The sequence below is a fragment of the Vidua macroura genome, chromosome 2, assembly GCF_024509145.1.
Source record: "Vidua macroura isolate BioBank_ID:100142 chromosome 2, ASM2450914v1, whole genome shotgun sequence".
Taxonomy (NCBI): Eukaryota; Metazoa; Chordata; class Aves; order Passeriformes; family Viduidae; genus Vidua; species Vidua macroura.
The window spans coordinates 26,246,253-26,259,407 of NC_071572.1; the positions used below are offsets into that span (position 1 = coordinate 26,246,253).

Below are 13,155 nucleotides of genomic sequence, written 5' to 3' on the forward strand. Positions count from 1 at the left end.
TGGGGCAGCTGCGGGGCCGCGGCTCCGACTACAACTCCCGGCGTGCGCCGAGAAGCCGCGGTGATGTTTCCCGCCGCGAGGCGGCGCTCGGAGCGCGGGTCCCGCCCAGCTGCGCTCCAAGGCGCCGCCCCGGCGCTCGGGCACCGGCGCGGGGCGAGGGGCGGCCGCAAGGACGGGGCTCCTCGATGCCCTCCGCCAGCGGCCGCCGCCCACTGACACCCCTGCTCGCCGCCCTGCGATCCCGCCCTTCCCGCCCCGCCGCTGCGGGCCTTCCTCCGTCCCTCAGGTGAGCGTCGCTGCCGGAGCGCCGGGCGGGGCGGCCGCCTCTTTTCCCCCGTCCCTGCGCCGCCATGAGGGAAAGGGAGCCGGGGCGGTCGCCCCCGTGCTCCACTTACCTCCTTCTGTTCTCCCCTTGTGCCCCGCCGTCCGCCCGGCCCGCCGCAGGGAGCGGCGCCGGGAGCTGCCATCGCGCTCAGGTGCGAGCGCACCGGGGCGGAGGTGCCGGGCGGGCACGGCCCCGGCTGGCCTGCGGCTCCCGGGGAGGAGCTGGGGCTGGGAAGGGGGGCGAGTGGAGGCGAACCCACAGTCGTGGAAGGACTTGCAAGGGGATCTGGAGGCAGGGTCCGGTATTATCAGCTTGATGAAATCTGGTGCTACAGTGTCGTGTTCAGGACGGAAAAAAAGGGGGAAAATGAGCTGCAATCCAACAGGAAGCAAACGCTGCTTAAATAAGGACTCTCCCTCTGATTTGATACTTACTGGTACTGGTGGTGAATGGAGAGGAATGATAGTTTTTTTGCCTTGGTTTGGTTTTTTGTGGGTTGTGTTGTTTTTTTTTGTTTTTTTTTTTTGTTTTTTTGTTTTTTTTTTTTTGTTTTTTTTTTTTTTTTTCCTGTGCTCAGCATCACATCATTTATTTTGGTGTGTGAGATCTTTATTCCCTTAGGGGCTTTTGAGCACTGCCCCAGGTGTCACTCCTCTAAACAGTTTTTGCTAGCCAGGTAAAAAGCACTGAAACAAAACTGTCCCGTGTGTGAACCACAGTGCTAAGTTTGCGCAGCGCAACAGGGAGTGAACTTTGCTGGTGTAAATCTCTGCTCAAAATTTAGTTATGTGGTTTGATGTGTCACGTAAGACATTCAGTAGAGTCTTTTACTCACCTTGGATATACACTGGGTGTTTTCTTCTCCCTCTTTCTTGCAGAAATAGGTTGTAATATATATTTAGCAAAATCTCTGCCCCAAGCCTACTAAACAGAAAGAGCATTACTTTGTATATATGAAGAAATATTTCCTTAAATTCCCTTCTAAAACTTAGCCAGGTGGTGGGGATTGTTATTTTCCTGACTCCTTAAAAGTAGTAAGCCCCACAGCTTTATTAAAGTTCCAAAATGCTTGTACTTTATTATTTTATTGACATTATACTGCTGTGATATGCTTTTGCTACTTTGATTGCACTTTCAGTTCTTAATTTTAAATGTTTTAGTTCTTTGTGTTATTCAACTCTAGCCCACAGTCAACTATTAGTAACTAAATACTTTGGGTCACATTTCATGCATTGAAAAAAGAAATAAACCAACTCACAGACAGATTTTCTCATTTCTCTCTGAAACAGAGATGGGAGGGCACTTAAAAAATGAAGGTGCGTGACTATGCTTGCCATGTTCCCTTCCCATGGAATTGCAGAATGGCCTGGGTTGGAAGGGACTGTAAAGACCAATGGCTCCAACACCTCTGCCGTGGGCAGGGACGTCTTCTACTAGACCAGGCTGCTCAGAGCTCATTCTGTGTATCGATGATGGCTGGCTATCTTGGGTATCTGGGACTGTGACTGCTACTGCCTTGGATGGAGGAAAATGAGATTCTCTATTAGGCAGGCTGCTTCCAGATGACTGTGTCCATGTGTTGGTTCCTGATTAAGGCTGCTGGCCCAATGATCAAGACTAACTAAATTTTTAGGGAAATAACTGCTGAATTGATCTGTTAACATGTTGTGCGTGATGTGATTTTTAGAATGCCAAGTACACAATTTTATATACTGGTATGTGTAACTGTGCTGTGAGGGGTTTTATGTTTGGTTAGATTTTTTTTAAAGAAAATATAACTGTTATTTTGTGTAATAATGTCAGTAGTTCCTTCTAGGTTCTGAGGGAATTAAATTAGTTTTTAAATTCTATCCTGCTTGATGTTAAAATTAAATACAGCAGTTTAAGTATAGATTTTCCAGTAGTTGCTGGGAAATGAAATTATGAATGAATGGAGTTTGTGTTTTTGTAATTTACTTTAAAATCTTAAAGATCCCTAATAGGTTTTGAAGTAAAGTACCTCAGGGCCCTGCAGCCTTTCAGGTGAAGGAGGTATTTGATCCAAACTAGTAGCACTCAGAAGTTCAGGAAGTTTTGCTGTTCTTTCTTCCACAATTATGATTTATAATTTAATCTGATTCAATTAAGTTTTTTTATTATTATGTTTTGTTGAATGTGTGTAGTTGAGTTTGTTAATGCTTCTGAGACTTTATAAATAACAAATGATTATGATACAATGCTTTAGGATAGGTTTTAGAAGAGACAGGAGATTTACTGACAGCTAAGAATAGTGAGTTCTAGTGCTGGGTTGAAATGCAGCCTATGACATCATGGCCTGATATTTTTAAAGGCCTTTCTTTCATATAAGAAGTGCAGATGAGTACCCTGTGAAGTGACTAAGCTTTCCAGTCACTGCTTTTAAAATAAGATGTTATCTAGGAAATAGTCAATGGGAAAACAAAAATCTGTCAGTAACCTTGGGCTATTTCTTGGCTTTCATAAATGTTGAGTGAAGACTATATGTGTTCTCTTAAAGATTGTGGGGCTGGGAGCAGTCTTGGATTTATTTTCTACGTTTGTTTGATCTAATGGCCCAACATTACCATGTTTGATAATTGATTGGTACTATCTTGCAGCCTGATGTGCATACTGGAGACGCAGAAACCATGTAGCAGAAAGCCTTGAACAGCTGTGGATTATCAGTTTCTCAAGAGGAATAAAAAGTGAAGGATGAAGGCGACTGGATTTATTTCCCTGTGGACGTTGGTTTCGCTGCCTTGTGGCCCGTTAGCAAACCCCGCAGAACGTGAAGATGTAGTGAAGCATGCAATAAAGCTGCACCGTGGGAAAGGAGCTGTTACCACTCAGAGGAAGCAGTGGGTGTTGGGGAGCTGCAGAAAACTCTCTGGTCTTCTTCGCCAAAAGAACATTGTTCTCAACAAACTAAAAAATGCCATAAGAGCAGTTGAGAAGGATGCAGGACTGTCTGATGAAGAGAAGCTTTTTCAGGTGCACACCTTTGAAATTTTCCAAAAGGAGCTAAATGAAAGTGAAAACTCAGTCTTTCAGGCAATCCATGGACTCCAGAGAGCTCTACAGGGTGATTACAAAGATGTTGTAAATATGAAAGAAAGCAGTAGACAGAGACTGGAGGCCTTGAGAGAAGCTGCAATTAAGGTTGGTTTCCCCATGTTTGTTGCTAGAGTTTTCATATTCAACTTGTGATTTTAACATTTTTATGGCACAGTTTCAGTCTGTTTTAATAAAAAAAGATATCTACATGAACTTGCAGTGTTTAATGAAGTATTTGTTTTCATTAGTAAATTTACAAGTAATTCTGGTGTAGAGCTTGTAACATATTAGCAGTCAATAGTTCTTATCTCAAAGCCAAGCATAATCATAAGACCTATGGCAAATATAATGTTAAAAGGAGAGGAATACGAAGGGTGAATCAGTGCACATAGTACAGTTGGACGAGACAAGCCAGTGGCACTAGCTGACTGGAAATAATGCCATCAAATGATGAAATACTAACTGTTTTTTCCATTTTAAATGAGAATTGCTCAAAGTCCACACTTAAAAACAGAATGACTTGCTGCCTTTCATTTCCATGTTTGTATAGATATGAGTAAAATGGACGTGCAAAACTGTAGGTGACTTCATTTTTAAACTCAGTATTGCACTCCTAACTTAAGAATTGCAGGTTTGAAATGCAGTACTTCCAAGAAAGAGTCAGGTGAAATAACTTTGCCAAGAAAAAACACAGATGAGTAAGAGTTGAACACAAATACTTCATGGAAAGTTTGAGTTCCCATGTCCCATTAGGTTGAGCACAATCTGCCACTGTATTCTGGACTTGGTAGTGCTCAGACTGTGTACTGAAAGTCTCCCATTGAGAGAAAATGTAATTTAATGTATTTGGTATTTAAACTGCTCTTTTCCGTTGTCTACCCCTCAGCCACTGGAGGAGTATATTAAGAATTTTCTTTGTTTTCTGTCTTCCGAAAGAAGAGGCTGCCCTTGCACAGTGGAGCAAGAGAAGAAACAAAAATGTAATTGGCATTTAGCATTTGAGTTGTGAGAGTCTCTGAAGGGCATTTGTGCTAAGAAATATGCAGACCTTGACAAGTGAAGATGGAAAGAAATTGCGTGTGGTAAAGGTGTCCAGTGAATTGTGCCAAGATAGGCTGGTGGAAGTAGAAATTAGGATGTAAACTTGGCAGACTGGAGTGATTCTGTGCAGTGGAAATGGAGACTGAATTACAACAAATTTGAATAGAGAGTAATTTGGATCTAAATGTATTCCAATGAACTACTTTATATGACTCGTATGTTGTTAATTTATGGTAGTGGCAGCCTCTACTGCATAGAAATGTCATAGAAATTGTCATGAATTTACTTGATTTTCTACCTTTTTTTCTTTCTCAGAGCTTGTAAATAGCATCAGTGAGGCATTCCAGAACCTTCTTTCCCATTTACCTAATTTTTGGTAATGTTACTGTAAAATAGTGAAGTAATTTATCCTTGAACTTGAGAATGGTGCTGCTTCTAGAAGGAAGCCTTTGTGTACAATGATGTGTTTTAGAGGTGTGTCCTGTCAAGTTTATTTTTGCTGAAGTGGATCGTGTAGGCTTTTTTTGTATTATCAAAATATTTAGTTGAGTGAGCAATTTTTTTGCACCTTCCTTCTTATGCCATGCATATGGTTATTTAAACAGAGTATTTGTGGTTCTAACCTTACAATTGTTGTATAAAGGGAAGCAAAAGATATGGAAAAATGCGTGCCAAAAAGATGAAAATTGCAGGGGATACATTTGTTTTGGACTTGTTCTTAGTTCATAAGACACACGTTTGGTCCAACTTTGTCCCAGTTTCATTTTACTGTAATGATTACTTTGTTGGTATGCTCATAGAACATCTATTTTTTAAACAGTGAGTGAATGGAAAATACAAATAACTGTAGGGGGTGCTGGACTCTTCCCTTTATTTTACGTCTGTTGAGTAGAAATGCTTGGAAGTCATTAGTGCTGGGATATATATGTATGTCTGATGCATTTCTTGCTGGTTCTGCTGCTGTGAAAAGATGTAGTGGGATCATTCATGGTGTGGGGCAGGGGGAAGTCAGAAAGAAGCACTGAAGATGGTTTCTGCCTTCTTTTGCTCCAGGATCCTGTTTGGAAGTTCAGGAAAAAGCAACAAAATCTTACCTACTTTTTCATTAGCTTCTAATTTCTTGCATGCCTTCTAATCAGACATGGGTGGAAATAAATGACTTGCAAGTATTGCAAAGATGCAACCTCTTCTGCATGTGCTTTTGTCTCTGAATAAATAGTAGAGAGCAATAGCAACTCTGCATTCTGAATCAGCATTGCCCCAAAGTCTTAATCTTGCTTCATTTTGCTCATATGTTTTTAGGTGTTCCTATTAAGTACACAATCCTTATCTGTATTATTTTGCTTAAGAGGTTGCTTGGTATGTACCTCATGATCAAGTGTCTCCAATCCCAGCCTGAGCTGCAGAGCAGTGTTTGTACTGTGATGCACTTCTGCTTAGCATGTAGCAGGTTGTTTGAATTAACTTGTGCTTTTTATGGACACCATTGCCCGTGGTTGTCCCAGTCTACTGCTATCGCATTTGTCTCTTGGTGGAAACAGATGCCACTTTGATAGACTACAAAAACCTTTATCTCCATTAATTGAAGGAACTTGCTGCTAAACTCTTATTTTTTCAAAGCTTTTCTACCTTGCTGTTCAGGGAAAGGTAACTTCTTTGAAATTAGTGATTATTTTTTATGTAGTTTGCCTTCAGCTCTGTTCAGCCTGTTTGTCTTGGCCAACGGAAGGGCTTGAGATGGGCTCCTGGTCCCCAAAACCTCTTCCATTTTCGAGGGGAAAGAATCTAACAATTATCAATTCCATCCTGTGTTCTAAGTTGTTGCTGAATTAGCAGAGAATCTGCAGCTCATATGGGGGCTGTTTCTTACATCTTTTGAGCAATATCTGCTAGCAGAGAGCAACAGATAGGAAATGTTTTTCCTTGAGGCTGTATGAGAGTGACTGTGTCTCCTACTTATGTGTTGCATAAGAACTAATTGTTGACATTGGGCCAAACACATTAATAGTTACATTCTTCCCAGCTCGAGTTATTTTGGGATCTGGGTAACTTTTTCACCATGAGGGTGTAACTGTGATAGTTCTAAACACCAACAGACGCCAGTACTGTGGTTTCCTCACAATCAGAGGCATTCATCCGACTGTCAGGATTTCAAAAGGGTTCTGCTACAGTTACTGGTTGTACTGAATATATTCTTCTCTTGGCATCAAGGAATTGCCTAAATTATGTGCGTGTTCTTGTGGGTTCCAAGGGGAAAAATGTCCATCTGCAAATGCATGGAGGAGGAGACACCCCCGTTATTTAAGCATAGGTGTTTAGGACCATTTAATAAGCTCAGGTTATTGAAGATAGCTATGGAGAGTAGGCAGATAAAACCCACAACTTATAGGAGATCTATATTCTTTGATTTCCAACTGGATGTGGCAGGGGCAGGGCATCTGGAGACAGCAGCTTGTGTTTTCTGGGAATTGAGTCAGACCTATAGATTGCTTGCATTTTTTTTGCCTGTTTTTTTTTTTTTTTCCTTTTTAATAATATTGGCTCTTTAATAGAGCAGAAGAAGGGTCTCTCTCATCCAAGTATTCTCAGTATCCTGAATCTAACTGAAAGGAAGGACTGCTGCCCTTGTGTGTGTTTCCTTATAGCTGTTCTTTCAACAATCTTTAAAAGAATAGAGGCATGTAAAGGAAAGAATCTTTTTTCCCCAAAATCCTCAAGTTGTTCTCTGTCAATACACAAAGTGTTCTGTTTGGTTACTGTCATAAGTAACCATGTAAAAGGTGTTAGGCCCAGCTGTTAGTAAATTAAGCTTTTTAGTTCTCTTTTTGAACCTGAAACATCATAACTTTATCAGGGAAATTACTGAAATATTTTCACACCATATCAAACCATATCAGCATATTTTCTCTTTTTACTTCAGAAACCTAGTAATTTCAGAAGTTGTCAGTGCAAATTGATAAGAGGCCCAAACTGAAATAGGGGGAAAAGTCACATGTTTTAATTCTGATAGGAAAAGTGCTTTTTGGGAAACGTGAACAGGAAGCTTGGCTAGAGTGATTGGCTGCTCATCTCTACCCCAGCTCTTTTTTTCTTCCTGTTTCCACAGTTACTGTAATTTTTGAAAACCATAAACAGACCTCTTCCTGTGTTTATAAAAGGGCCTATAAAGGGCCTATTAAAGGGCCTATAAAGTTAAGATTCATTGTGCTTTACATCTAATTTGTTTGTTTGTTGTAGATAGTATAGCTATGCTTTCAAGGTATTATGCTTCCCTTCAAAAGCACAAAGTTCTAAACTTTATTTGGCTCTGAAATGTTTCCTAGAGTTTCTCAAAGTAAATCCTTTCTTGTATTTTCTGGATCATAACCTTGGGGCAGGTCTGCTGTTTAATGTAATAGAAAAGGCAATTGGTGGATATTTTGTTTGGTTGTTTTGTTTTCTTGCCCACTTACCCAATGAAAATTGGCACAAGAAAAAGCAATCTTTAAATATCTTCATGACATCTATATTGCTTTTGCAATTCCACTGATAAAATGTTTTGTGTCAAAAGAAGCACACATTTATGTCAAATGTTTTTTCTGCTCAAAGGCCTGCCAGCACTTTATCTGTGTGTTTTAAAATTCAACAGGAAGAAATGGAATATGTTGAACTCTTAGCAGCAGAGAAACACCAGGTTGAAGCCCTTAAGAACATGCAGCACCAAAACAAAAGCCTGTCAATGCTTGATGAAATTCTGGAAGATGTCAGGAAGGCAGCTGATAGATTGGAAGAGGAAATAGAAGAGCATGCCTTTGATGACAACAAATCTGTAAGTGATGCTTTAGGCTCAGTCTTTTTATTGGAGTGCATTTATTTATAGTTGATGTTTGCCCTGTGTGTTTCTCTTGTGTTATAAGGTTGTTAGGATTTTAGTGATTGTTAAAGAGTGAGCAAACAGGAGTAACCGCTCCTTTTTGCTAGTGATTTCTGTGGTTTTGATTTGAAAGTTCTCCCTGCAGCTGCCACTTTGACAGGGCCAAGTGTAGTACATCTGAGTGATACAGCCCGTGATAGATGTGGCATCTCTGTGGTGATGGGGACTGTGATGGTTGGACTTGGCAGGATATGGAGTTACCATGTTCAGCATTGTCTCCACTTTTTCATTTTCTTGAGAAAGTTATAGGAGAGCAAGAATCCTTGCAGTTGGTTTTCACAGTCTGGGAAAAGATATATTGTTCTAAGGAAAGACCTGAAATGTATGTGTGATGTTACTTTCTTCCATGTCTGACTTCCTCTGCGTTTTGTACCTTGGCCTACCTGCACTGATCCTTGTTTTTATGTTGCATGATGGGACAGGAGCCAGGAATACGTCAGTTTGTTCTAGTGTCCCATTTTTCCATCCTCAAATGGACTCCCTAAATTGGCCCTGTTTGCATAAACACGGGTTGCAGTTTATTTGGCTTCTGCTCTTGGGAGGTTTTTGTTGATTTCCAGGTTGACTCCCGAGGTAAACTTAGCTCTTGAGTTCTGCTGAGGAGGCAAAACCAGTTTCTCTGTAGCAGAGAGCCGTGAACCGTGTGTGGTTTTGTTTGGGTTTTTTGTAGTTGAGCTCGAACCGAGGGAAAGTGGAAGCAGCTTTTTTATTTGGTGTACAGCAGATGCGAGCGGCTGTGCCCGTGGGAGCCGCGCCGGGCAGGGGCCGGGCCGGCAGGAGCGCCCCCTGCTGTCCCGCCGGGGCAGAACGGCCCCGTGGGAGCCGGAGCGGGCGCTGTGCTGCGGCACCTGAACTGGCAGGGCGCCAGCGCCGCCTTCTTCTCCCGGCTTCTCCCTGCTCTTCTGCTTGTGGCTCCATCGTGAAAGAGAAGGAATCATGAAGTGCAACCCGGAGGACTTAGTGCTTCTCCATCATTGCAAGGAACATTTTTTTAAATTAAAACAATGGAATTTTAGAATAGAGAAGCTTTAATACAGTAATCAATATTCTGATAAAGATACACAAGCTTCTATTAAAATATACCCAAATAGTGAAGTGTGGCAGGTAAAAATAATTTTAAAAAAATCTACACTACAACCTGTGTTCAAGAATTGCTTTTCTGAGAAATAAAATCCTGAAAATAACTAGGTAGAAACAGTTCTTATAATCTGTCCTTCAATTTTACAGGATAGTGACCTTTTCTTAGCTTGGAATGCAATCTTTAGTTCAGATTTTTGTGAACTGAATATCACTTTGTAATCTCCAGTTGGTTTTGTTCAAGATAAGAAAATGTTACTTTTAAAGACATCAAGTTTTGATAAAGAGATTGAAAGATTTTTAGAGAAGAAACCTGCAGTATTTTTAGTTGGTATCAACAAGTTCTGTAGAAACGTCAAGCACAGCTAATGGTCCTTCCATTATTATGATATGCTTAATTGACTTCCTTTTTTTTTGTATGTCTGATTATTTGTTTTCTTTTTCTTAAAGGTAAGAGGTGTAAACTTCGAAGCTGTTTTAAGGGTGGAAGAAGATGAAGCCAACTCCAAAAGAAATGCTTCAAAAAGAGAAGTAGAAGATGACTTAGGTCTTAGTATGCTTATTGATTCTCAGAACAATCAGTATATCCTTACTAAACCCAGAGATTCAACCATTCCTCGTGCTGATCATCATTTCATAAAGGTAATAATTTTAGAGACATTCTTGTCATTCACTTTTGGATTCAGTCCCACAAGTTTGCATATCAGTACTACTTGGCTGGAGTGAGTATAGTTTCAGCATTTGTCTCTCTGAAGTTATCCCACTATTCATGACTTCTCCATCTATGATGATTCAGCCATGTGTTCCCTACTCTTAGGTTTGTCTTCACAAGACTGATCATGATACCATGTGAGCACTCTCTTTTTGTATTTGGCTTCTCTTGTTGCAGCTTTGGGGCACTGTCCCTTCTGTCAGACTACAAAGTGTTAAAGCTACTGCTGTACTTAATAAGCCACTTGCATGTTGTCAGTAGAGAGAATTTATCTGTTTGTGCCTCATGATGAAAAAAGGGATACTGGAAAATACATAGACATGGTAGAGTTTTGATTGTATTTGTGCTTCATATACAATAACTGGATTGGGATTTTTGTTTTAATTATAAAACCCAAAACAATTCTGTTTCACCATCTTGTTTTAATGCAGGGTGTTATTCCATCCAGGAAATTGCCTACTTTCTACAATATAGTTAAAATATTTATAAATTGATTTAAAGTCCCCCAGTTATTTAAGATCAGTACCTCATCTTCTTCATCTGAAAGACTGCTGTGCTTACACCTGCAGCAGCACTTAGGTTAATTTATAGAAGTTTTGTTTGCTTTTCATGGGAAGTAGTCTACATTTAATTTTACAGTGCTGTTTATATTTTGAAAGATAATAGTCTTCAATTTCATCCCAAATTTATGTGTCCTTTATATTAATGCCTTTGTAAATCTTATGCATTTAGGATATTGTGACAATAGGAATGTTGTCTTTGCCGTGTGGATGGCTGTGCACAACAATAGGATTGCCAACCATGTTTGGATATATCATCTGTGGAGTACTCTTGGGACCCTCAGGACTAAATAGTATCAAGGTAAGTGTGCAAGTTAGTTCTTGACTGATTGAATTTGTTGAAATCTTTAAAAGTAGTTTTAAAAGGATATGGTATTGCCAGCCTCAAATGTATTTGAAAAAAGATATCCCCAAACCTGAACCTTTACAAGAAGAGGCCTTGAAATTTTGTGTCTTTGAATAATTTTGTTTTCAACTTTTTTTTCTCCTATATAATTATGACAATTGTTGAAAGTGAAAACTGAAGGTTGTGTGTTGTGGAAGTTTTATGCCATGTGATTTTTTTTTTCTTTTTGATTTTAATCATAAAGCATCACAATTAGGAGCCAAATTATTTAAATTACATAAAATATACAGAAACTTGCAAAAAAGTCAGTGTTGATGGTGGAGGAAGCATTTAAAACAAATAGTTCCCCAAGGAACATAGCTTGGCTTTCTAGAGACTTGTTTTGCACCTCTGTAGTGCTTTCATCCACCCTGGTCCCCCTATTCCTTTCCCAGTACCCTGCCCACATTCCTAAAGTCTTTTCAACCTTTTTAGCTCCATCACGTGTACCCTGATTAGTGGCTCCTGTGAAACCATGAGCTGTGGTTGGCTGGACATGTTTTGATTAAGTGCTCTGGTGTGCATTAACAGATTGTTTAGCCAGCAGGCAAAACAGAACACATGCTAGGGCTGCACAGTAATGTCTGCTTAAGCTGCATGTGTCTATTGCACTGATATCTGTGAAACCACTTGGAACTTACTGTCTTTGCGACATCTGTTCCTACGTGGGCTTCTGTTGAAAATTATTGTTGAGCTCAAAAGCAGGGATTAGTAGAAATTGTAGGATTTTGTTGGTCTTGTATTGGAAGAGATTAAATAATCTCAACCTCTGTGTTGTACGTGATTTCTGGGTTGAGAATGTCTGGAAAGTTTGATCACTTAGACTGAGAAACAAGTTTGTAAGCTTGGCATGAGAAAGAGACCCAACAACTAATATTCAGGACACTTACATTGAAGAAGATGATGTGGTCAGAACACATATGAAAGAAGTTTCTCAAGGACAGTTTAAGTGACTTGCCTTTTTCTTGTGGAGCTGTGATTAAATAAACATTTTTTACCTGGATAATACTCTTGTTGACTGGGTCTCTTGTGTTTGGTCTCTTTTCCATTTCCTAAAGAAGTTGAATGTCTGAGGAACTGAGGAGGCAGGTAGATTCTAATCTGGCAGTTTCCGTCCCCACTTCTGTAATTGATGATAAACCTTGTTTTCTTCTACTCTGGCCTGTAAATACGTTGAAAAGAAATATTAGGATTTTGGAATAGAATAGAATATTCCAGTCAACTGCCTGAACACTTCAGGGCTCACCAAAAGTTAAATCATATTGTTAAGGGCGTTGTCCAAATGCCTCTTAAACACTGACAAGCTTAGGTCATCAATCAGCTCTTTAGGAAGTGTGCTCCAGGGTTTAACTACCATCTCAGTAAAGGAATGCTTCCTAATGTCCAGTCTGAACCTCTCCTGGGGCAGCTATGAACCATTTCCACTTATCCTGTCAGTGCATACCAGTGAGAAGAGGAGCTCAGCACCTCCCTGTCCACTTCCCCTCCTCAGGAAACTGAGAGAGAATGATGAGGTTGCGCCTCATCCTGCTTTTCTCCAAGCTAGGCAAACCCAGAGTCCTTAGCTGTTCCTCAGAGGACATTCCTTCCAGCCTTCCATAGCTTTGTCCTCTTCTGGATGCATTCAAAGGCCTTCACATCCTCCTTCCATGGTGGGGCCCAGAACTGCACACTGTGCTCCATGAGAGGCCACACCAACACGGTGTGGATACAGCAGGATAATTTTGAGTGATTGGTGATGCTCTGTTTGATGCACCCCAGGATGGGGTTTGCCCTCTGGTGACCCACACTGAGCCTGCTGTCCACCAGCACCCCCAGATCCCTCTCTGCAGGGCTGCTCTTCAGCCACTCCTCTCCTAATCCATACTTGTGCTTGGCATTACCCCATCCCAGGGGGATCAGAATCCAGCATTTTGGATTCTTAAATAATTTCCTCCCATTAATCATTGGATTAATTACTGGAGCCTAATGCTTCAGTGTATCTACATCCCTCTGCAAGGCATCTTGTCCCTCAAAAGAGTGAACAGCATCTCCCAGTCTGTTATCAGCAGCAAACTTGCGAGTGGTGTGTTCACCTCCTTCATTCTGGCA

The 13,155-nt window shown here is 40.8% G+C and overlaps 1 protein-coding gene across 3 annotated transcripts in view; it reads left to right on the forward strand.

Moving 5' to 3' along the window:
• Positions 1 to 154: 154 nt before the first annotated feature.
• TMCO3 (transmembrane and coiled-coil domains 3) overlaps positions 155 to 13,155 on the forward strand; it is a 34,322-nt gene continuing 21,321 nt past the window's right edge. Inside the window, exons 1-5 of one of the 3 annotated variants that reach the window (XM_053971821.1) lie at positions 155 to 286; positions 2,941 to 3,481; positions 8,046 to 8,225; positions 9,858 to 10,049; positions 10,852 to 10,980. In XM_053971821.1, coding sequence (XP_053827796.1) covers positions 3,035 to 3,481; positions 8,046 to 8,225; positions 9,858 to 10,049; positions 10,852 to 10,980 — 948 coding nt within the window. In that variant the 5' untranslated portion in view covers positions 155 to 286; positions 2,941 to 3,034. The remainder of the gene's footprint in view (positions 287 to 2,940; positions 3,482 to 8,045; positions 8,226 to 9,857; positions 10,050 to 10,851; positions 10,981 to 13,155) is intronic. The other 2 variants (XR_008435981.1, XM_053971820.1) reach the window with 2 other exon arrangements.